Below are 24,418 nucleotides of genomic sequence, written 5' to 3'. Positions count from 1 at the left end.
GTCTCTGCTTGCTTCTCTCTTTTATATCTCAAAAGAGATTGCATTAAGACACTGATCTTGTCAACCTCATCAGTATAACCTCATCACAGTGATAGAATTTACAACACATGAGGAGATCACATATAATCTCATCATAGTGGTAGAGTTTACAACACATAAGGACATCACATCAGATAACACAATCATACAATACTAGGAATCATGACATAGCCAAGTTGCTACACACATTTTTTTGGGGGACACAACTCAATCCATGACATTCAGGCAACACCTTGATTTTAGCCCAGTGAGACCTGTTTTGGACTTCTGACCTCCAGAATTGTAAGGTGGTAAATTTGTGTTGCTGTAGCCACTCCGTTTGTGGTAATTTGTTACAGCAGCAATAGGAAACTAATAGACCCGGCAGGAAAGACTGTCTGTCAAATTCTCTAAGTCTGCAGGCAAAGGACAGGTGGGCTAGGTACAGGAAAGAGTAGGAGGGTCTGGGAGATGTGGCACAGCCCAGGATGGGACCCAAACCAAAAAAAAAAAAAAAACCCACTGCTGTTGAGTCAATTCCCTATAAGACAGAGTAGAACTGCCCCATAGCGTTTCCAGGGAGCACCTGGTCGATTCAAACTGCCAACTTTTTGGTTAGCAGCCATAGCACTTAACCACTACACCACCAGGGTTTCTGGATAGGAGCCAGGAGCTCTGAATCATACCACCGTAGGACTTCAGAGCGGGAAGGGACTACCTGGTGTCAGGGGAGAGCTTTTAAAAAAAGCTGATGCCTGGGCCTACCCCAGACCTATTCGATTAGAACCTGGCACGGGATGAGGCCCAGACTTTAGTATTTTAATCTTTGATTCTCATCTATAGCCGAGGTTGAGAATCACTGAACCCATTTCCTGAGAGGGGAAAGTACAGCTCACCTTCCCAGGTTACGAGTGGCAGGGCCCATCTTGAAATCATCCGCTAACTCCCACGGGGTGCGCAGCCTACAGGACCAACTGCACAGGAGTTAAGAGGATGTCGGAAGAGTGCACGCTTATTCCCGAGGGCCCAGGGGCATTTGCAAAGACCCCGCCACACACTTCTCTCTCCTGTGAGTGTCTGGGGAACACTGAGTCCTGAGGCCCCAAATACAATTTGCACAAGAATCTTAGGCTTTTTCTATTTCCCACCAGGCAGTTCTCCTGGCAGTACACAAAGCGACGGTTGCGCTTGACATCCGTCGCTTTTGCTAAACGGCTCCCCTTGAACTCACATCACATAGTCACTGGGCTTTTCCAGGGACCCCTGAGATCCTGCTCCCCTAGAGAAGCTGATCACCATCCCTGTGCACATTAGAACTAGCTGGGGAGCCTTTAAAACTCCTGATAGTCAGACTAAACTTTGGGACTACTCAGTCAGCATTCCTGTGTGAGACTCAGACACCATCCGTTTTTAACACTGCTCAGGGTGATTCTATTGTGCAACCAAAGTGCCACCGCAGAGCGAAGCCAGGTATATTCCCGTGGGGGCTGTGCTGACCTCTGGCGAACCCCTGCCCAGCCCCTACCACCACCCGCCTTGGGAGCCCAGAGGGTTGCAGGAGCTCCGCCACCTCCCTTCCTCAGGGGAGGCCTTTCTCAGACAGGCTTTCTGTTCTCTTGCTTTCTCTAGACGTATTCCACGTTCTGTTCTCCTCCCTGTGTCAGTGGCAGCCCCAGCGCCACTGCTGATTTTCTTGAACCTTAAAGCATCCTCCAAGACGTTGCTACCCAAAGTAGAGTTCACAGTCTCGTCTGAGAGGTTGTTGCTCAGGACCTCCAGAATCAGAATCTACCTTGTAACAAGATCCCCAGGTGGCCGGATGCATAGTAGAGTTCAGGAAGCTCTATTGCCCGGACATCGCTTCCACAGCATTCGCCCACCCTGAGGCACAGCTTTCGTGACTTTAAACTAGGTGTTACAAGATAAATAAATCAGTAGACTCTGCCTTTAACCAGAATCAGAGACTTAGGACTGAAAGGGCCTCAGAAGTCTTCTAGAATCCAGTGCTTTCCAAACTTCCCTGAGGATTAGAATCGCCTGACGCCCTTATTTTAAAAAAAAAAAAAAAAGCCAGACCCTAGCCCAGACCTACTGAATGTGAATTTCTTTCAGAGAGAGGCCTGGTAACCTGTATGGTTTAACAAGTGCTCCAGGTGACTTTTATCATCAAGGAGGTCCGGAAAGTCTGATGGTCTGCCCCACTCCCTGCCCCCAACCCCACACTTTCCTTGGAATCCCATTATGTCCACATTTACATGGACATATCAGTCCTCTCTGACTGATGATCTTCTTGCTTCCTTCTTCTTAAACATATGCAGGGTAGCCATTTCCTACTGTACAAATTATCCTTTCTATGCAGAGCCAAAGTCTGGCTCCCTATAATTTCTTTTCATTAGTCCTAGCTCTTCTTCCAAACATAGAGCAAGTACATATTTTTTCCTTGAGCTATAAGCCTGTTTATTTTCACCTCTTACTTTCAAAGAAGCCTTGGGTATTGCTGAGAACAAAAGTTGTGTTTTCCTTTAATGAGAACTTGTAATAAAATTATAAATTAAAAGTTTGTTTACATAAAAACATAGTGGCATGCCTCTTTGAACTTTTTAAATATTCTCCATCTGTGAAAAGTAACCAGACAAGGGTCTCAGGCCACCAGCCCATATATCCTGAAAAAGGACATGCAGCTATTTGCTCTGGTACCAAGTCTAAAGGTTAACCATTTATCATTCACTCCTATGACTTAATTAAATTACAATTTAACAAATATTTATTGAGTGTTTGCCATGTACTAGCACTATGCCGTTTGCTCGGAATTGTTGTTGCTGTTGTTAGGTGCCATCAAGTCGGTTCTGACTCATAGCGACCCTATGAACAACAGAACAAAACACTGCCCCGATCCTATGCCATCCTCACAATCGTTGTTATGTTTGAGCCCATTGTTGCAGCAACTGTGTCAATCCATCTCGTTGAGGGTCTTCCTCTTTTTTGCTGACCCTGTACTTTGCTGGGGGTACTGACATAAAATTCATCCAACTGGTTTTATTTCAATTGCTTGTAAATCCTTTGGTGGATGAGCTCTGTGGCTTTGCCTTTAGTCATAATTTTAGCAATTGGAAAAGTTCTCAGAAGTCCTCTGATTCAGCCTTCCGAATCCATTTAAAAAATTTTTAAAATGTGATAGAGATTCCCTTCCTCAGGACTTTACAACCTAGTAAGGGAGGCAATATTTTAAAAAGAAATAACATTAAATAAAATTAAAATCACCTATTCATTAGGTATATGAATAGCCAATCTGTTTGCCTGTGAAGATGGACTTATGTACCTCTGATACAATGTCCCTCTATGATACAGTTGCCTCATGTGCATACAAAAACTGGACAATGAAAAAAGAAGACAGAAGAATTGATGCATTTAAATTGTGGTGTTGGTGAAGAATATTGAAAATACCATGGACTGCCAGAAGAATGAGCAAATGAATCTTAAAAGAAATAAAACCAAAATGTTCCTTAGAAGTGGGGATGACAAGACTTTGTCTTGCTTACTTTTGACATGTCATCAGGAAAGGCCAATCGCTAGAGAAAGACATCGTGTTTGGTGAAGTAGAGAGCAAAAACAAGGAAAATCTTCAAGATTGTTGCGGTAGCCTCAAACATATCAAAGATCATGAAGATGGCTCAGGACTCAGCAGTGTTTCGTGATGTTATATACGAGGTTGCTGCGAGCCAGAGCCGACTCAACAGCAGCTATCAACAGCATGATGTAATACAAGCAGAGGAAGCATTGATGTGGAGCTCAGAGGTAGAGTACTCAACTCCACCTGGAATGGTCCAAGAGAGGAGAGGACATTTGAGCTTTCTTTCATTTATTTACTCCACAATAAATTATTACCCTCTATGCTCGGCACTAGGAAAAGGAAATACTGGGTCACAGCACCTGTTCTCAAGTAGATTATACGTAGTATGGGAAAGAGACAGGTAATCAACAATTGCTCTAAAAAATGATCAACGTTCTAACAGCAGCCAGCACCGGGTTCTCGGGAACACCAGGAGTGCAACCAGGTGACAGAGAAGATGTTCCACATTCAATAAGTTTTTTTTTTTTTTTTTTTTTTTTTGGTAAAAACTTTTGAAAGGAAGCTTTATATTTTTTCCTTTTAAATTATTTGTTGATGAGCAACATTTAACTTATGATTGGCTGTGATTTCTCAACAATCATCAGATACACCAAGGACATCTTACCAAGTGAGAAAATTTAGCCTACAAATCATATCAAATGTAGTTAAATTTTTAATGAATTTAAAATTTTACAGTTAATGAAGCATATATAATGTTATGTTTAGTAGACAATTATATATTTATCATTGTCAATATCAATTTTGCAATTTTTTATTTTGTAGCTTTTTTTTTTTTTTTAATGTTTCAAACAATTTTGTCAGCCCCTAAAAAAGTTCATAATCCTTGGTCACTAAGAGAAGACCCAGATGTTGGGGGCCCTGAAGTTTATACAGTATGGCAGCCCTCTTAAAAAAAAGAGTACAAGATTACAAATACAAAATCAGGCATCACTAGATTCCTGGTTAATCTGCCTCTTGGAGGCACTTAAAGTCTATTGGATAAATTGTCCTCTACAGAGGCCACCCGGGGCTCAAGAAGACCAGGTAGGAAGCTATGGCAATAGTCCAGGAAAGAGAAGATGAAAGTTCAAAGATGGATTTTCATCTCTTTCCTGATGGAAACAGAGGGTGAAGGATAGGGAAGACACAAGAGAAATTTAAGAAGCAGGTCAGATAGGGCATGGTATTTGATGAGGAGGGTGTCAAGAATGCATACTGCTTTGACGGCTCAGGTCTCAGGTTTGGTGAATGGTTAAGCACACGACTACTAGTTGAAAGGTTGACAATTCTACCAACCCAGGGGTGCCTCGGGAGAAAGGCCTGGAAATCTGCTTCTGAAAGGTCACAGCCTTGCAGCCCCTATGGAGCAGTTCTACTCCATACATATGGGGTCGCCATGAGTTGGACTCAACTCAGTGTCAACTAACAACAAGGATGACCCAGGGAGTCAGAAGAGGCAATACAGAAGGGGAGACAGGTGGTTGGGTGGGGCAGGCTTGGAAGATAAATGACTTCAGTTTTGGAACTATCAAACCTGATGTGTCTGTGGAACCACCCCAGGTGCCACAAGGTGCGTTCCAGATGGAGATGTATGGAAGCCATCTGATGTACATCTGGGGTTCAAGAGAGAGGACCAGGTGTGCCCTGGACAGCTCTTGGCATGTGAGTGGTCGCTGAGCTCAGGAGTTGAGATTCCCCGGGGAAGTGCATAAATTAAGAAGCGATGCATGATGGAGACAGCACCCTAGCGAAACACCGGCGTTTAGAGGTGGAGATAAACGGAAGAACAAAGAAATACTTGTTTTCTCAATAGTGGTGTTGTGGGGAGGAAAAAGCTGAATTAGGCACAGAGATTGTCAGCTGGGGGTGGGGTCAGGAAGGCAAGTAGCTGGAGCTGGAGCTGGAGGGTGGGGGGAACGGCAGGATTTGGGCTTTCCAGCTGAGGGAAGAGGTAAGCAAAGGGACAAAGCTAGAAAAGTGAGCAGTTCATTCAGACTAGATTATAGAATATGATGGGGAAAGTAGGGAGGGAAAGGGAGAGAGTGAGAACAGCATTAAAACGATAGGTTGGAATTATATTAGGATGGGCTTTGAAAGCCAAAATATGAAAATTAACAATGGGAGCCACTGATGGTTTTTGAGCAAAGGAATTTTACAGTCAGGACTCAATTTGAGGAAGAATCCTTTAGCAGATGTACATGTAACTGGCATTGCAGAGACCAACATAGAAATCTTATAATAGACCATGCAAGAAGTGAGGGGGGCCTGAGCTCAGGGTTGCCATAGATACTGAGGAGGGGATAAAAGCAAGTGACAGAGGGGACCTTCCTCACAGGTTGTATGAATGGAGTAAGTAAAGACAGAGTGCAGGTTTTGAGCTTGGTGGCTGGGAGGTGAGTATAGCGTTTACTGAAATTAATTTGTAAGAATATAAACATGTAAGCCCTTAAGCCTGGAGGGAAAGAAGAATAAAGCAGGAAAAGCGATAGTGCTCTACCTTTGTGTAACTCCTCCTCCCTGTCATCTGCACTCTGATTTTTATTACTGCAGCCTCATATCAGCATGGGTTCACCGCAGCCCATTCACACTGTAGATTCACAGTAAGGTCGTGCTCAGCTAAAATGCCTGCATTTCCCCATTCTGCAGTTTGCTTTGTTGTTGTTTGTTTCTTTGTTTTTGTTTAATCCTATACATAGAACTAGGTCCCTGAGTGGCACAAATGGTTTGCATTCAAATGCTAACCTAAAGGTTGGCAGTTGGAACCCACCCAGCAGCACCACGGAAGAAAGGCCTGGTGATCTGCTTCCGTAAAGATTACAGCCAAAGAAACCCTATGAAGCAGTTCTAAACTCAGTAGCATATGGAATTGCCATGAGTCAGAATCAAACTGATGGCAACGGGTTTGGGTTCTTTTGTTTTGGTACATGGAGAACTCAGCTTTCATCTAGCAGAACCTTGTTTTTATCCGGTGTATGGGATTCGGTTGAGTTTTGCCCCAGTGTCCCCACTTAACCAACCACTCAACTGAGCTTGTTTTAAACTTTCCTGTCTCCCCTCTTGCTTTGCATCACCTCCATTTAGAGAAGCATGCCTTTTGGCCATTTTGCTTTGGTTTTGTGTTAAGAACCAGCCCCTCGTATTCACTAATAAAATGGCAGGCAGGAGGGCATCTTTCAAGCTTCTTTACACTTTCTCCGCTAACACAGATCACCTTCAGATGGCTGGAAAGATTAAAAACAGGGCAGGAGGGAGGGCGAGAGGTAGGTCCTGGAGCAATTCCTTGATGATGTGCTGCAGATCTCCAGAAGGACTAACCAAGAATCCGCTCTAGGTCCTCTTGGAGTTCCCACTGGAAAACTGCCCAGAGCTGCTGCTTCCTGGATCTACTCCTGGTGTTTGTGGAAAGGCTGCTTTTCAAGTCTCCTTTTCTCTTTCCTCAAGGACTGGCTGCTAATTTGCGGGGGCGCTTATTCAAAACTTAGTAAGAATTTCAAGGCAGCAGCCACAGAACCTTAAACCAAGCATGGCCCTTCTGAGTGCAGCATGAGATGTCTTTTACAGCACGCGCCCACTTCATCCTGGACGTGCACACACTCCACCCGACAGAGTCCTCCTTCTTCCCAGCGCTCCTTCCACTTGGTCATAAAAAGTATTCCACATCCTGCTGCTCAGCAGCTCCCAAGCCTGTTCTCGGGGCTTACCATGGAGACTTATCATTAGAAAAAGATTCTCATTCTGTTTCTCTGCTTAATTTGCTCCAACTCCTCTCCAGTTATGGGGGCAGTTGTGGTCCAGTGGTAGAATTCTCACCTTCCATGCTGGAGACCCAGGTTCAATTCCTGACCAATGCACCTCACGCACACCACTTGTCTGTCAGTGGAGGCTTGTGTGTTGCTATGATGCTGATGAGGTTTCAGCAGAGCTTCCAGACTAAGATGGACTAGGAAAAAAAGCCTGGCAATCTACTTCTGAAAATCAGCCAAAGAAAACCTTATGGGTCACAATGGTTTGATCTTCAGCCAATCATGGGGATGGCCCAGGACTGGACAGCATTTCGTTTTGTTGTGCATGAGGTCACCATGAGTCAGGGGCCAACTTGACAGCAGCTAACAAATCTTGGTAGACATTGATCCTCTGGATGAGATTTGAATAGTCTCTCCTGCTCTCAGGAGCCACACGATGAGAAAGATGGAGTGTTGTCTTCTCCTTGGCATCACCATTAAAATGCAATTCCAGTTCAAGGGATGTTATGGATTGAATTGTGTCCCCCAAAAAATGTGAGTCAACTTGGCTAGGCCATGATTCCCAGTATTGTGTGATTGTCCACCATTTTGTCATCTGATGTAATTTTCCTATGTGTTGTAAATCCTACCTCTATGATGTAAATGAGGCAGGATGGAGGCAGTTATGTTAATGAGGCAGGACTGAATCTTCAAGATTAAGTTGTATCTTGAGTCAATCTCTTTTGAGATAAAAAAGAGAGAAGCGAGCAGAGAGACAGGGGGACCTCCTATTACCAAGAATGAAGAACCAGGAGGAAAGCACATCCTTTGGACCCCGGGTCCCTGCACTGAGAAGCTCCTAGACCAGGGAAAGATTGATGACAAGGACCTTCCCCAAGAGCTAACAGAGAGAGAAAGCCTTCCCCTGGAACTGGCACCCTAAATTTGGACATCTAGCCTCCTTGACTGTGAGAGAGTAAATTTCTGTTTGTTAAAGCCATCCACTTGTGGTATTTTTGTTATAGCAGCACTAGATAACTAAAACAAGGGGTAACTCAGAAAGTGGCTAATAGTTGAATTTTTTTCCTGTAGAGCAGAGTCTAGGACAGCCCAGGGACTTTTGGGCACTCAATAGGTATGATCCTTACGTTGGTGAAATCCCTCTTGATAACACTCCTGATCATTAGCGGTATGATTGGTGTTATGATTGTTGTTTTATCTAGATGAGGAAACTGAGGTCCAGAAAAGCTGAGTGACTTACCCAAGGCTGCACAGCTAGGAAATGGCACAGTCAGAACTAGAACGCAGACCTTCTGGGTCCTAGAATAAGCTGTTTCTCCCTACATACACTGAGGGGGATTCTGGTCTCATTTCTCCATTACTTCTGTCCACCTAAAACCAAACCTGTTGCCGTCAAGTTGATTCTGACTCATACCAACCCTATAGGACAGAGTAGAACTGCCCCATAGGGTTTCCAAGGCTGTAATCTTTACAGAAGTAGACTGCCACAACTTTGTCCTACAGAGAAGCTGATGGGTTCAAACCACCAACCATTTGATAGTGGGATATTTTTCAAACTACAGCTTAAGGCTTTGAAGAAGCTTCCATTCTATTTGTATATAAAAGAATAGACTATGATTTCTGCTTTTCTCCAAAAGTAGTAACTTCCAGCTGATTTTTGTTTCTTATTCTGACTCTCCAGTGACAACCCTGCTACCCAGTTTAACCTCAAGACTCACATGAATTCCAGAGATGTGAAAGCAGCCATAGAGAAAATGACCCCGAGAGGAGGGCTTTCTAATGTAGGTATGTGATCTGGACTCAGATAATTCTATCTTGCTAGCATGGTTCTCTTTCTACAGGAGTGCTTTTTAACATCCTATATGTTTTTGTTGTTATTAGCTGCCATCGAGTTGACCCCTGACTCATGGTGACCCCATGCTCAATGGAATGAAACGCTACCCAGTCCTGCATCATCCCCAGGATAGGTTGCAGATTGGGCTGTTGTGATCATAGGGTTTTCACTGGCTGTGTTTTGGAAATAGATTACCAGGCCTTTCTTCCTAGTCCATCTTAGTCTGGAAGCTCTGCTGAAACCTATTCAGCATCATAGCAACATGCAAGCCTTCACTGGTCAGGAATCAAACCCAGCTCTCCCACATAGAAGGCTAGAATTCTACCACTGCCCTTGGACATTCTATATGTTGTTGTTGTTGTTAGGTGCCGTAGAGTCTATTCCAACTCACAGTGACCCCGTGTGACAGAGTAGAACTGCCCTATAGGGTTTTCTAGGTTGTAATCTTTATGGGAGCGGATCTCCAGATCTTTCTCCCATAGAGCTGCTGGGTGGGTTTGAACTGCCAGCCTTTTGGTTAGCAGCCAAGTACTTCATGGCTGTACCACTAGGACTCTTTAACATTCTCTATAGGAGAAAAAAATAATAATCTATCCAAAATGACTCATATTAATATCTGTATATTTTCTAAAAAGTATTATCATTGATTTGAGAATCACTATAATCTATATGCTGCAGAGCCACAGCAATGTCTGGCATTTGAGAATGGCAGCATCTTCAGGATGAGTAGCACTTCTATTGTGGCTCTTTCCTGATTGGCCTACAAGTTATCAGTTATTTAACTTTAAATTTGTAACCAGTTTTATTCAGGAAGCTTCCTAATGCCCCTTGAGAATCTTGTTCCCATCGATTCCTGTTGTAGTGATGACTGTGCAGGAGAGACATGTTCTTGGTTTTAAGCTGAGTCTCTCATGAGGTGTCTGAGCCTGGGTGGGGTGACCAGAAGTCCAAGGTCTAGTCCTCAAAAGGGCAGGTCCGGAAATTTCATTTTATTGGTTCACCCAGAGGTGACCAGGCATTAGGAAACAGTTTCACACTAACCAAGCTCAAAGACTGTCCAAGAGCCCATGCCAATGTATTAATTTATAAATGGTGTCCTGGCTTTGGGGACACTGGGAAGGCTAATTGTCCACTTCTCAGGGAACCCGTTCCTACCATCAAAGTCCAGGGAAATGAAGAAGTGATGCACAGCTGCTCAGCATGGAGTGCACACATAGAGAATAGAACTGTCTTTGGGGGAGCATCCTCAAAGTTACAGTAAATCTAATTAATTATTTCTCTCCCCACTTTAGTGTACATCTATATAGTGACCAGAATAGTAATGTCTTAGGCTGGGTTCTCTAGAAAAGCAAAACCAATGAAATATATCTATGTATATGTAGAGAGAGAGATTTATCTCAAGCAAATGGCTCCGTGGTTATAGAGGCTGCAAGTCCCAAGTCCAAGGGTTAGGCATCAGGCTGGAGGCTTCTCCTGACTCATGTAGCTGCAGAGCTGATGAATCCAAGATCAGCAGGTAAGATGGCAAACTGCTGGCTCACAGGCTGCAGAGGCCAACAAATCCCAACATCAGCAGGCAATACAGCAGGTCACTGGCTCAAGTCCCAAGGACCAGAGGTCAGATGACAACAAGCCAGATGCAGGATCCAGAGTGAGCAAAAGCCAGGGAGCTTTGCCAAAATGTCCATATATGTTGGATGCAGGCCACACCCCCAAGGAAAGTCCCCTTACAACTGATTGACTGATCACATCAGATCACATCATGGAGGTGATTACATTATATCACAAAATGGAGGATAACTACATCATTACATAACTGCCAAACCACTGAGAATCATGGTCCAGCCAAGCTGACACACAACCTTAACCATCACAATCAGTATCTAGCAAATATAGAACCTTGACCTTTGAACAATGCTAAATAAACACTGGCTAAGTCACTGCTGTCCAGGCCCCCAAATCAATAGTGCTTCATCACAAACATGATAGAGTTGATTTCTGATTTGTTTTCAACTTTATACTTACATCAGTGAAGTTCCAATAGTGTACCCTGGAAAAGACTTCAGAAGGCATTTTATTTCTTTGATGAAATTAGTGACATACCTTAATCTAATTGCATGCTCTCACTCTGCCTTTGTATTGATCAAGGTTTGAGTTCAGAGAACAGAATCTACTCTGGCCGGCTTAAGCAGAAAGGGTTTTATTTCAGAGTATTAAATGGTTTCAAGAATTATGGAAAAAGAATTATTGGGATGCCTAAAGAAACAGGCTCTAGGCTGACTTCTCCAAGATGACTTCCTAAAGCTCCCTGTAGAACAAGGTTCCAAAGGGGCCACTGCCTCTTCCAAGATCAGGAAACCACTTCGTGAATTCTGCCAGCTCTGGGCCTTGTTGACAGCCAAGTCAGGAACCTCCTTTAGCCAAGAAGCCACCGTGATTAGGAAGCTGCTGCTACAGCTGCCAGCTCCAGAACAATTCCCTGCCTGTTCCTATTCACATCCACAAAACAGATGCTCAGCACCCTACCACCTCAACACCAATGAAGCTAAACATGGGCATCTTTGCTAACACTGCCACCTAGAAGTCAAATTCTCTACAGATACCTTGTCAGCAGAAAGAGCAGAAACAGAAGTGAAGTCTCTGCCTTACTTCCACCTTCCAAATATACATGAGTGTATCAATTCATGGAATTAAAACAAATCTAGAACCCTGGTTGCAAGGGAGTCTAGACAATGTAGTTTTCCTGTTCCCAGCCTCTGCTCTGGAAGGTACTTGGAATATGTGTTGAGCACTAATTCACTATGGTCTCCAAATTGGGTGAGATTGAGGTGATCTTATGGTTCCCTGTGCTCTGATATAGAGCCAGAGGGAATTGCTGGGTTCCCCTGGCCTTAAAGAAAATGGTATCTTGTCTGAGAAAACAGCTCTCAGAGGCCAAGGTTTTTTCTAGCAACCAGGTTCTATGCAACCAGTTCACACAGGTTCTCTAAGACATTTCTCCAGTAACTACATATGTAACTATTTGGTCTTTTCATTTGCCAGGTAAGACTATACTAGCCAACAGAGCCAGCATGCTGGCCAAAAGCAAGAGAGTGTAATGACAGTAATCCTAACATCTTCAGAAGGTGATTCTTAATTTTTTTTAGATTGAGGACCCTTTGAGAATCTGATGAGAGTTATGGTCCTCCTACCCAGATAAATACTTATACACACAAAATATTGTATATAATTTCAGGGAATTTGTGAATACACAAATACTCTAGCCTGGCTCCCTCAGGCTTCCCCTGTGTCCACAGAGCCCAGGGTAAGAGCCCTGCCTTACTTTTATGAAGCTGTGCTGATTCTAAGGAGACCACTTGTCCCAGTCTGCTAGGGAGGACATGGGCTTTCATTGCAAAACCGGGCAAGTCGCAGGCACACCAGGACAGTAAGTCACCCTAGTTGACTCTGAAATTTTCCTGAGGCCCTGGAAGGTGGGAAATATGCACTTGGGAAGGGCATGGTAGAGAGCCTTGTAACGCTGCATCACCATTGCACTCAGCTGGAGGAGATTATTGCACTGGATGGATATCTAGGCCCAGCTATCTGGACTGAACTACTCAGGGCCATACCGCCTGTAGGCGTTGCAGCCGGGGCTAGGACACAGTCTCCCAGTTCTTGTGAATACAGCTCTTCCCTGGCCAGACAGGCTTGGGCCCTTGGATTAGCACTGCAGCTGTGAGAAAAGATACCACTGACCCCAGAACACAGCCCTCCACAGCAGCAGCTCCTGGAGCACTGGGCTCACCCCAGGCTGCAGGAGGCCAAGAGGCTACTGTCAGTCACACCAGGCCAACTCCTCCCTCCCCACGCCCTTTGAAACAATGTGGGACCAGCTTAGGGGCTTAGTATGGTTCCAGCACCCAGGCAGAGAGGTGACCCCTTTGTTTCCATGAAAGTCTTTCCCACCTGTTTCTGGCCCCTAATTTTTATTTTTTTTTAAAAGAAGAGACCATTAGAAGTTAAAGGCTTAAAATGAAACTGGGATGGGAGTGAGTATATGTGTTTTTCTGGACCTCTTTGTGCAGCTGTCAATTCCTTATTTGTTCTGATGGTGAGAGCAGGTCCCAGAGGAGTTACTTGAGGGCCCAGAAGGGCTGCCGATACGCCCATGAGGAGGAGACAGAGCAGGAGAGGCAGCATGTGCCTCAAACTCGGACAGTCTGCTCTGGGCCAGCCCCAGTGATGATCTTCACAGTAAACAGAAATAGCACATATGGCAATTCATGGGCTGCCCAGCTACACAGGCCTACACCTTAGCTAGGGGATTCAAGTCCCAGCAGAACCTCTGCGTGGCCACATTTGCCTGGTCTGCATTTTCTGTGTGGGCTCCTATCTCCCAGCATCCCCCTGTGATCCCAGAGAAGCAGGGTAACCTGGATGCTTGAGATGGAAAGAGCTTGGAAGAACAATATTCCATGTGCTCAGCCTGGCCTGACTGAAGGAGACAGAAGACATGGCCCTGAGGGTATCCTCAGCCAGAGTGCATCAGAACACTACAGAAGCAGAGCAGCCACGTACAGCTGCACAGGTTGGGCACCATACAGCTCCAAAAGGTGTCACTCTCATAGACATAGGTGTGAGTCCCTCATCTCCTCTCCAGTTGTGTATTACAGCAGCCTCAGGACCAATGTAGAGCACTCCAACCTGGCTCCCTCAGGCCACAGTTTTACATAGATTGCTACATAGATATAGATATATAGATACTGTACAGATACATAGATATCCCTGCCCTCTTAAAAATACAAAAGTGCTGTTCCTCTTCCTTTATCTTCCTTTCTGTCCTTTGCAAAACGGCCACTGTCCCTGGGATACTTAAAACCAAGCCCTGCTCTTTCTGATTATTCACAACACCCTCTAGGGGGAGAATTCTGCTTCTTTGGTTTATTGCTTAATTACATTTTGGGGTTAACTGACGGTTAGTCTTTAAAAGCACTTTATATTTCAAATTAATACTTCCAGCTCTAAGCATTCTAAAACATCTAAGCTTGGCGGGGGTGGTCATATTGGTTGGGCTTCTAGTTAATTTGTTGGGTTTCCATTAATTGAGGTTGCTCCATCCTGTATATGAACACATTAAATCTACATTTCTTTAAAAAAAATTCTGTGGCTGAGTCATAGTATCCTTTGCCTACTAAGACTGTGATCTGTTTCCGTATTTATAACCAGCATGATCATTCCAAGCACAAGTTTTCTTTCTTCCAGGCCGGGCCCTCTCCTTTGTGACCAAGAACTTCTTTTCGAAGGCCAGTGGGAACCGAGGTGGTGCTCCCAATGTGGCCGTGGTAATGGTGGATGGCTGGCCCACAGACAAGGTGGAAGAGGCTTCAAGACTTGCAAGAGAGTCAGGAATCAACATTTTCCTCATCACTATTGAAGGTGCCGTTGAAAAGGAGAAGCAGTATGTGACAGAGCCCAACTTTGCCAGCAAGGTATGTAAATGCCCAGAGTCCACCCAACCTGAGGGTTCCCTGCACTCTGAAAATCTGTAACACCTTCCTTCAAAGCTGTGTTTCACCTTTCTTCAAACATGGAGTCCCTAGATGATGCAAACAGCAATCTACTTCTGGAAAATTGGCTATTGAAAGCCCTCTGGAGCACAGTTCTATTCTGACACACGTGGAGTTGCCATGAGTTAGCATCAGATAGTAACTGGTTTTTTTGTTTGTTTGACTGTTTGTTTTTTAAGCCCACTTCTAGGGAGGAGAGCCTCCGGTGAGGGACTATAAGTCTGGAACCCGGAATAACCCCCTCAAAACAAGATTTCACACCCACTTGGTAAACCAAGGCCAAGCACTTTGGGAAGAAAGTGGAGCAGCAGTGTCCCCAGTGTCACCTAGAGGCTCTCCCTCATTCCTCCCACAGCCCCAGGGGCTAGGGCGGGGCCCCACTGAGCCTGCACACACACACACACACACACACACACACACACAGAGAGATAAATAATGAGAAGGAGTGATTGGACCAGATCAGCGGTTTTCAAACACTACTCCTGGGTTCTGTGGAGATGCCTGTCAAGAGATGGGACCAGAACAGATGGGATGGGAACCTCCAACGCCTGTTGCACAACCAGCTCAGCTTTTGTATGTTTCAGTGGGACTCACAATAGCCTCCCTCCAAAGAAAAGTTCCAGCTTAGAAAGAAAGAAAACCTTGGACTGGTTTGTCTTTGATGGTCTTCCTTCTTTAAATATTCTCCATTTTCAGATCTAATAGTGCTCAATACCTTGCATCATCTCCAACTGCTGTCTATTTCATCCTTCTTGAAATTCTCTTCTCCTTCAAATTCCAGGACGTGGTGTAGCTCCTATTTCTTTCGCTCTCTCCTTTTTTCAGTCTTATATCCTAAATGCAGACTTCCCCAGGACTTGGTCCTTGGCCCTTTGCTCTTCTCTCACTAGGTTTTCTCACCCCGCCCTCACCACCCTGGAACCTGACCCAGGGACTCAGCTTCAGTCTGCACTCAGAACAGCAACTCCCTCTTAAGTCTCCACCCCTGGCCTCTCTCTTGAGCTTTATAGACATCCATTTCCAGCTGATTGGCTTTTCTCCACCTAGATGTCCTGTCAGAACTTTAAATCCTACATTCAAAAAGCTAAATCCATCCTCTTTCCCACCTAAACTAGCTCCTCCTCTGGACTTTCCCGTTTGTATTATGGCATCATGCCCACCTCCCACACAGCCATCTCAGAATGCCTACTCAGCTGCTGAGCCCCGCAATCCCATCTCTTACATCCCTCTACTCTTCTCATGCCCAACACCCCCTCCTCATTTCTAGCTAGTACTCTCTATCTACCTTCTCTCTCTCCTGGGTCTTCCCAGTTCAGACTTAACAATGAAGCCGAACTCATGTTTATGAAGGGCTCCTCCAAGCCTATTTGTTCCTTTCTCCAAATCCATCACTGTTCCCCCATTGCACTCGTTGCCCTCTGGCGTGTCATCCCAACCCACCTTCCTTGCACATCTCCTGTGACCCACACACAGGCCCTGTGCTCCAGCCAACTGGTTTCCCTCCATGCCCAGCAGGCCCCGCTCTCTCCTGTCATGACTTGGCTTAGCTGCCTGGTGGGAGGCCCTCCTCTCCATCCATTGGCTGGAATTCAGCTCAGCCTTCAACACGCATCTCAAATACTACCTCTTCCATGGAAAGTTTCGTGGACCCTATTTAGGTTTTTACAAGCCAATTAAAAAATGTTTCCTAGGAAAGTTCTAAGCCATTTGTTTTTAAATGGTTTTTTAAGTGGTACGGGTTCATCTATAGTCACAAGTCTGTGATTTTCTCTCTGCCCCTGTAGAGGCAAGGGCAAGAAGGAAATGTCCCACCTTAGGAACACTAGCGCCGTCACCTCCTGGAGCACACCAAACAGTTTGTTCGATGTTTATTTGCAGCTGCCTTAATTTTTTTCTGGAACAAGCCTGGGCACAAGTAAATAGGTATTCATTTGCCTCGAGGCAGGGTTGTCTAGAGGACAGAGCTTGGGTTTTGAAGTAAGATAGATTTGTGTTCCAGTCTCAGGGACTTTGAGGATGTTCCTTCATGGCTGGGCCTCAGTTTGTTCCTTCATGACAAGGTTATAAAACCAGAAAACCAAACCCATTGTGTGGAGTCAATTCTGACTCATGGTGACCCCATGTGTGCAGAGTAGACCTGTGCTCCACAGGGGTTTCAAGGCTATAACGTTTTGGAAGCAGATCACCAGGCCTTTCTTCTAAGGTGCCTCTAAGAGGGTTCAATCTTCTAACCTTTTGGTTAATAGTGAGCACTTAACCATTTGTGCCACCCAGGCACTCTGACAAGGCTATACATACAAGGTTGTAATTCCACCTTGCAGGGTTAAGGTGGGGATTTATTGAGAGAATCTGTCCGAGACCATCCAGTGCAGCATCTGACACACGTGGCCACTCCACAACGATGGGACCCCTTCCCGCTGGATGAAGGGCTACTCTGGAAACATTTTCTTTAGTCATTTCTTGTGTGTGTCTTCTGTTTTCCCAATTACAACAAAAGCTTTCTTTAATCCTCTCATGCAGTGGTGCCTACCACTGCCATCTTGTGGCTGGCTGCCAGTACAAATGAGTTGAAAGGCCTGGAGAGGCATAAATATGAAGCTGAAATCAGTGATTCACATCTCCCTGTGGATTTGTTTAGCAGATGAGTCTTTTCACTAAACCCCAGCTGGGGGAATCATGTGAGTCCTGGGATGACTGGAGGGGACTTTGCCCCAGTGAGTGCCTGATTGAGTGAACCAAGATAGAAAAAGAGAGTATTCAGAGAATTAGTGCAGAAAACAAGAGGTCTGTTTGCTTCTTTGGCTGTCCAGGTGGCAAAGGGTAGTGTGACAGGTGGGAGGACTTGCCCGGCAGCCTGGTAAGTGTCCCTCCCCTCTGTGTCTTCCCAGGCTGTATGCAGAACAAGTGGCTTTTACTCCCTCAACGTGCAGAGCTGGTTCAGCCTACACAAGACCCTGCAGCCCCTGGTAAAGCGGGTCTGTGACTCCAACCGCCTGGCCTGCAGCAAGACCTGCTTCAACTCGGCGGACATCGGCTTCGTCATCGATGGCTCCAGCAGTGTGGGCACCAGCAACTTTCGCACACTCCTCCAGTTCGTGGCCAACGTAAGCAAAGAGTTTGAGATTTCTGACACGGACACGCGAATCGGGGCTGTGCAGTACACCTACGAGCAGCGGCTGGAGTTTGGGTTTGACCAGTACAGCAGCAAGCCCGACATCCTGAACGCCATCAAAAGGGTGGGATACTGGAGCGGAGGGACCAGCACAGGAGCAGCCATCAACTATGCCCTGGAGCAGCTCTTCAAGAAGTCCAAGCCCAACAAGAGGAAGCTAATGGTCCTCATTACAGATGGGAGGTCTTACGATGACGTCCGAATACCAGCCATGGCTGCCCATCAGAAGGGTAAGCTGGCCTTGCCAGGCAGTTGGGGTTCTGAGGAGCTTCTCTGGGGCTTGTGAGCTAGTGGGATAAGGAAAGTACTGTCTTTTTATGAGGAGCCCCTGGGTGGTGCAAACAGTTAATGCACTCAGCTGTTAACCAAAATATTGGAGGTTTGAGTCCACCCAGAGGCACCTTAGAAGAAAGGCCTGGTGATCTACGCCTGAAAAATCAGCCATTGAAAACCCTGTGGAGCACAGTTCTACTCTGACACACACGAGGTCACCAGGAGTCGGAATTGACTGTAAAGCAACTGGTGATCTTTTTATGATTGGTTTTGTGACCTCTTAATAAAATGTTCAAAACCATAGAGAGTATTAGAAGTGTAGTTAAACCTTTCAGGCCCCTTTGAACAGTGAAGAGGGAACAGACCACCCACCAGCAATTGCAGATTTGGTGGTGGATATTGCTATATACATGACTATAAGTGCTTCTTGTATATTAATATAGACAATAGAGCACACAAAGGGAACAGTCAGGGAAACCTCTTAGACATAACCAAACACCTCACAGGATGAAGTTCCTAGGCTTGAAGCAAAGGACCATAGACTCAGGGGACATCTATGTCAATTGGCACAACATGGTTCATAAAGACAATGTTCTGCATCCTACTTTGGTTAGTAGCATCTGGGGTCTTAAAAGCTTGCAAGCAGCCATCTAAGATACAACTATTGGTCTCTTCCTGTCCAGAACAAAGGAGAATGAAGAAAACCAAAGACTCAAGGGAACAATCAGTCCAAAGGACTAATAGACCATGTGAACCGTAGCCTACACAGCCCCGAGACCAGAAGAACTAGATGGTGCCCGGCTACCACTACCAACCACTCTGACTGGGATCACAACAGAGGATCCCAGACAGAGCGGGCAAAAAAATGTGGAACAAAAAATCAAATTCACTGAAAAGAACAGACTTACTGGTCTGGCAGAGACTAGAGTAACCCCTGAGACTATGGCCCTAAGACACCCTTCTAACCTGGAATTGAAGCCATTCCTGGAGACCACCTTCCAGCCAAACAATACACAAACCCATAAAGTAAACAATAACACCAAAGAGGAACGTGCTCCTTAATCAATTATACAAGATCAAAAGGGCAATATTTGCCTGAAAGCAAAGATGAGAAGGCAGGAAGGGATAGAAAATCAGGACAAAAGGAAACAGGGAAACCAGGGCAGAAGTGGGGAGAGTGCTGACATATTGTGGGGAATGAAGCCAAGGCCATGAAACAGTTTATGTACAAACTATTGAATGAGAATCTAATTTGCTCTGTAAACTTGCACGTAATGCAAAATTTAAAAAAGAAGAAGAAGAAGAAAGAACAGACCAGGGGGGCAGCAAGTTAGTTTCCAAAGTCTTGTTGAAAACTGAAGACCTGTGGGTGACCGGAACATTAACCCTTTCTTTACATCCTATACCCTAAAGGCATTTTACATGAAATTGTGATTCATTGACAGGGAATTAGATTTATTTAATCTCTGTTGAAGATCACCAGATTGTGTTGGTACATATTAAAGAAAAATAATATTTTTAAAGAAAAATACTATTTTTGTAAGCAACCGCTGACAAGATGTTGGGGGTTTGGAGGCAACCCTAGAGAACTTATTATTCAAAATACAGTCATGCGCCACATAACGTCTATTTGGGCAATGTCCCACAACATATAGGTCCATGGTCCCATAAGGTTATAATAGAGCTCAGGAATCCTGACTGGAGAATGGGACGTAGTAGACATAACCAGACATAGCAAACGCAACAGCTTCCTGCATGCAACACATGTCATCTCATGTCTCTTGTATCCAAAGTGATTGCACTACCAGGCATATAATGGTACAGTACATATATAACCTATAATACATATGTCTTGATAGTCATAATAAATACCTAAGTTACTGGCTTATGTATGTACTGTACTTTCTATTATTTTAATGTGAACTTTCCCTACTTACAAATAAAAAGTTTACCTCGTAACAGTGTATGCTTAGACTGGTAGGCACCAGCATCCAATCTCGTGTATAATGCATCTCGAGTGTTGTAGCATTCTCTCTCTGTTTAATTTTCTTTCAAAAATACCACCATGAAGTTCATCATGGCTTCCAAACACAGCAAAACCAGCACTAGTGATAGCAGCAGCAAGAGGCAAAGGAGCAGTACAGTACTGTATGTGCACAGTGTCTTAGCTATTTAGGCAGTACAGGTACACTACAGTATCCCGTATAGCTTTGCTAAGTATATAATATGGAGTTTACACAATATCCAAATCACATAATATCCTATTTGGCAGAACGTATCATGGATGTTAAGCAACGCATGACTGTTTTTAAAGAAATATTTCCATATAAAAATGTATAAGAGGGCATTAGAAAGTTTAAAACTATGAAAAATGGGCAAGATATTTTTGTAAATGTTTACTAAAACAGTCACATGTATGCCCTTTTTGCAGGATCTATGTATAATCACTGTTTTTTAAAAGTACCATAAAACACAAACAACTTGGAGAATGCCCCATGTTTTAGTAGTAATAGTCATAATAATAGAAGTGCACCAGGTGGTCCGTGAACACCAAGGACCTATAGATAAGTGCTAGTGTCCACTCGGCCATGGTTGGTTGTTTTCTTCTCTGTCTACAATTGAGTTATTTTACAGGATTTTCTGTATTCTTAAAAGCTGATTTAATCCATCCTGAAATGAGGAGTAAAATAAGCAAATAAGCCATAGTTCACTAGCTTATGGAAACCAAAGTAACAAGCCCGGGGTTCAGGCATAGGCTCCTCGTATTTTACCCTTGTGGAGCCTGTGGGGCATGCTCAGCCATGGCAGGATGTCTGATGGCCCACATGCCAGCAGTCACCATGTCCCTTGGGCTCATACCAGCAGAGTGAACATGGTTTAAGGCTCAGAAGCAAGCTGTCCAAAGTCCCAAAGTGAGTGGGCAGAGCTGGAAGGATCAGTTCTAGACGACAAGCCCAGGGTTCTTCTGCTTTCTCCAAACATCAGTCCCCCTGCTCGTGTTCAGCACCACAAACACTTATTTTTCTAGATGGACCTCCTTTGCGCCTAACCCAGCGGGTATCCCTGTCCTGTTTGGCAGGAGAAGTGAAGACTGAGGGAGATGTTCTGGGAGCTATCAGCGGTGTCATGATCTGGGAAATTTTAAAGTACTAGAACCAATAGATACAAGTTGCATGGAGGCAGGTTCCTGCTCAGCCTAACACTAACACTTGTCTGAAAACTAATGAGCATTTCGTCCCTGGGAGCATCCAAGTTGAGGCTGTCAGAATTGCCAGTAGAAAGTTCCCTACAGCACAGCAGACTCAAGGATCTGAAAAGCTAAATTTCTGATACTGTCTGTGTTGTCTTTATCGGGGGCAGCCTTTCCCCATCTTTGAGCAGAAAAGATAGCTTAGTCAGTCTGAGGCAAGACCTATAGCTAAGCTGCCTCCTGCTCCCCAGCCACTTGGCAGTATTTTAAAGCCCAAAGCTGGCTCTTCCCAATCTAGACAATATGCAGAGAAAAAAATTGGAGAGTTGATAAAGGAACTGGGAGAAGAAATGCAGCTGAGTGGGCCAGTTGAAAGCAGCTTACACGAGAACTATGTGGCCAGGTTCAGCTCAGCAGTCAACGGGACAGAGCTCCCAGGAGAAGACACTGGAATCAGGGAGATGGGCCCTTGTGCTTGGGCAGGAGGCCACACCAAGCTCTGCCCTCTACTCTCATGGCACCTCACTCACCCTCCTTGGGCAGGTGGTGGGTGGTGGGGCAGGCTTTTATTGACCAGCTGCCCCCAACTCAAATCAAGAACCATCATACCAGGCATTCTCCCTGCTTTCCAGTAAGAATGGATACCTAGTCTCTGAAACATGTCCTCTCCTCTCTGGGACATCTTGTGAACCCCACCTCCCTCCCTTCTTCCCTTTTACAACCCATCACCTTCATTCCCACTATATTCTTTCCCATCCACATCAAGAATTGCTTAAGTCCCTCCCATCCTAAAAAATAAAAAATTCTCCTTGACCCCAAGTTTTTGCTTCAGTTAACACCTGCCTCCACCACTTCACAGCCAAACTTCTGGAAAGGATTAGCTGTACCTGCTAAGAGAGCCTGAGTCGTTCAAGTGGGTTGCAATTGGCTGCCAGCCTAAAGGTTGGTGGTTCGAACCTACCCAACTGCTCCACAGAAGATAGGCCTGGCAATCTGCTTCTGTGAAGATTACAGCCGAGGAAACCCTATGGAGCAGTTCTACTCTGTAACACAAGGGATCACCATGAGTCAGGGGCCAACTCTATGGCAACTGAAAACAACATACCTGCATCCCCACATCTTCACTTCATTTTCACCTTCAACTCACAGCAGTTCATTTGGTTTCTTCTCTACCTGGTCTCCTGAAACTGCTCTCATCAAGCTACCAATGCCTTTTTTTTTCGTTTTGCTTTTGTTTTTTCTAAGTCCAATGAATACTTTTCTGCTTTTATCTTATGAGGCCTCCCTGAAGCATTCAACACAGTTGGCCCCACCCCCTCATCTGGAAGCCTTTCTTCACAAGATGATGGAGCAGGTGCTGGGTGACCATCCCCCAGGACCTTGTGCAAGGGTTCCTGCACTGGGAAGGAGGTTGGACTCTATGGCTTCTAAACTAAAAAAAAAAAAGAAAAAAATACATTGCCCTCAAGTTGATTCCGACTCATAGCGACCCTATAGGACAGAGTGGAACCACCCCATAGGGTCTCCTAAGCTGAAATCTTTACGGAAGCAGGCTGCCACATCTTTCTCCCACGGAGCCACAGGGTGGGTTCCAACTGCTGACCTTTTAGTTAGCAGCCAAGTGCTTAACCACTGCACCACTAGGGCTCTTAGGGCTTCTAAAGTCACCCTGAAACCTAAAGCAATTCGGGTTCACTGTTTTAGTTAAAAAGATACTGAACTGACTTTGACGCGTTTAGGACTTGCTGAGATCTGGCTTTCCACAGGGCAGAGCAGGCGTGTGCCATGTAGTATGACCTGCAGGGCACCAGGAGGTTTACTTATCTCAAAATATCTTCCCCTCTGCCTGCTCTGGGACATGAAATTCTTGCCATGTATTTACTCTGTTTTCCCTCCAGCCCCGGAAAAGACTAGAAACTGCTTGGGGGCAGCAACTATATCAGTTTTGTTACTATTGGCATATAGTAGCTGTTCAAAAGTATTGAATGAATGAGTGGATGAATGAGGGCCATTTAATTCTAGAAACCTAGGGGCCTGTAGGGAGGCCTTTTTGGCATTTTTGCTTGCACCTGAAGACAACAGCCAGCAAAGCAATCAGAAGGCGCTGCTGCGTTGGCAGTGCCTTTCCCTGGGAACACTTGCTTCACCAAGCCCTTGTCCCCACAGGAGTGATCACCTATGCGATAGGCGTTGCATGGGCCGCACAGGACGAGCTGGAAGTCATCGCCACTCACCCTGCCAGGGACCACTCCTTCTTCGTGGACGAGTTCGATAACCTCTACAAATCTGTCCCCAGGATCATCCAGAACATTTGTACAGAGTTCAACTCCCAGCCGCGAAACTGAGCCCAGAGCGGACAAAGCAGTAGCAAACACTGCTCTACCAACTGGTTCTTTGGACAACCCCAGCGCTTCACGGGGCAGATGCAGGACAGCGAGGCATGGAGGGCTTGGCACACAGACGTGTTCTCGTTCTTCTTTGCCATCGTTTTTCGTACTTCAAAACTTGGAGTTAGAAAGACGATCATAAGTTGGTAGAACGAGCTGAAGTGATATATCATTTTGAGGGTGTTGGGGATTTTTTACATTTTGACAGTTGCTTTAAAAATAAATGTTCAGAATAGAGTGCAGCACTTGTGGCAGGTTTAAGTGGAGCTTTTGTGAGATTTTTTTCCTTTATTCTCACTAGAACTCTGTAACCCTCAACAAGTTTCATTTTGTCATGGTATTGTAGGAGTTGCTTAATTAAATGTTTACCAGGATCACGTGCAATCATTCTGGCTGTCGTGTGTAGTGCCACAGGGTTTGTGGGGGGCCTCCCTCTCTGCCCTGCCCATTTCCAGAGCACCTGCTGTGTGCTCCACCAGCCGGTGTGACAGCACACCCACAGAGCTGCAGAAAAAGTGTGGCAGCAGCGTAGCTTCTCCCAATTTGCCTCCCTTTTCACTACCATCCGAGTCCCTGGGTGGGGCAAATGGTTAACTAGCATGGCTGCATTTTGAGGTTTGAGTCCACCCAGAGGCACCTTGG

General features: G+C 45.2%; 1 protein-coding gene across 3 annotated transcripts in view; it reads left to right on the top strand.

Moving 5' to 3' along the window:
* VIT (vitrin) overlaps positions 1-24,160 on the top strand; it is a 140,948-nt gene extending 116,788 nt beyond the window's left edge. For 2 of the 3 annotated variants that reach the window (XM_004369564.1, XM_004369562.1), the window contains 4 exons: positions 9,053-9,156; positions 14,450-14,676; positions 17,643-18,156; positions 23,556-24,160. In XM_004369564.1, the coding sequence (XP_004369621.1) occupies positions 9,053-9,156; positions 14,450-14,676; positions 17,643-18,156; positions 23,556-23,734 (1,024 nt within the window). In that variant the 3' untranslated portion in view covers positions 23,735-24,160. The remainder of the gene's footprint in view (positions 1-9,052; positions 9,157-14,449; positions 14,677-17,642; positions 18,157-23,555) is intronic. The other variant, XM_004369563.1, reaches the window with a different exon arrangement.
* The last annotated feature ends 258 nt before the right edge of the window (positions 24,161-24,418 follow it).

The sequence above is a fragment of the Trichechus manatus genome, unplaced genomic scaffold, assembly GCF_000243295.1.
Source record: "Trichechus manatus latirostris isolate Lorelei unplaced genomic scaffold, TriManLat1.0 scaffold00005, whole genome shotgun sequence".
Classification (NCBI taxonomy): Eukaryota; Metazoa; Chordata; class Mammalia; order Sirenia; family Trichechidae; genus Trichechus; species Trichechus manatus.
This window is presented reverse-complemented; position numbering and strand designations above follow the sequence as displayed.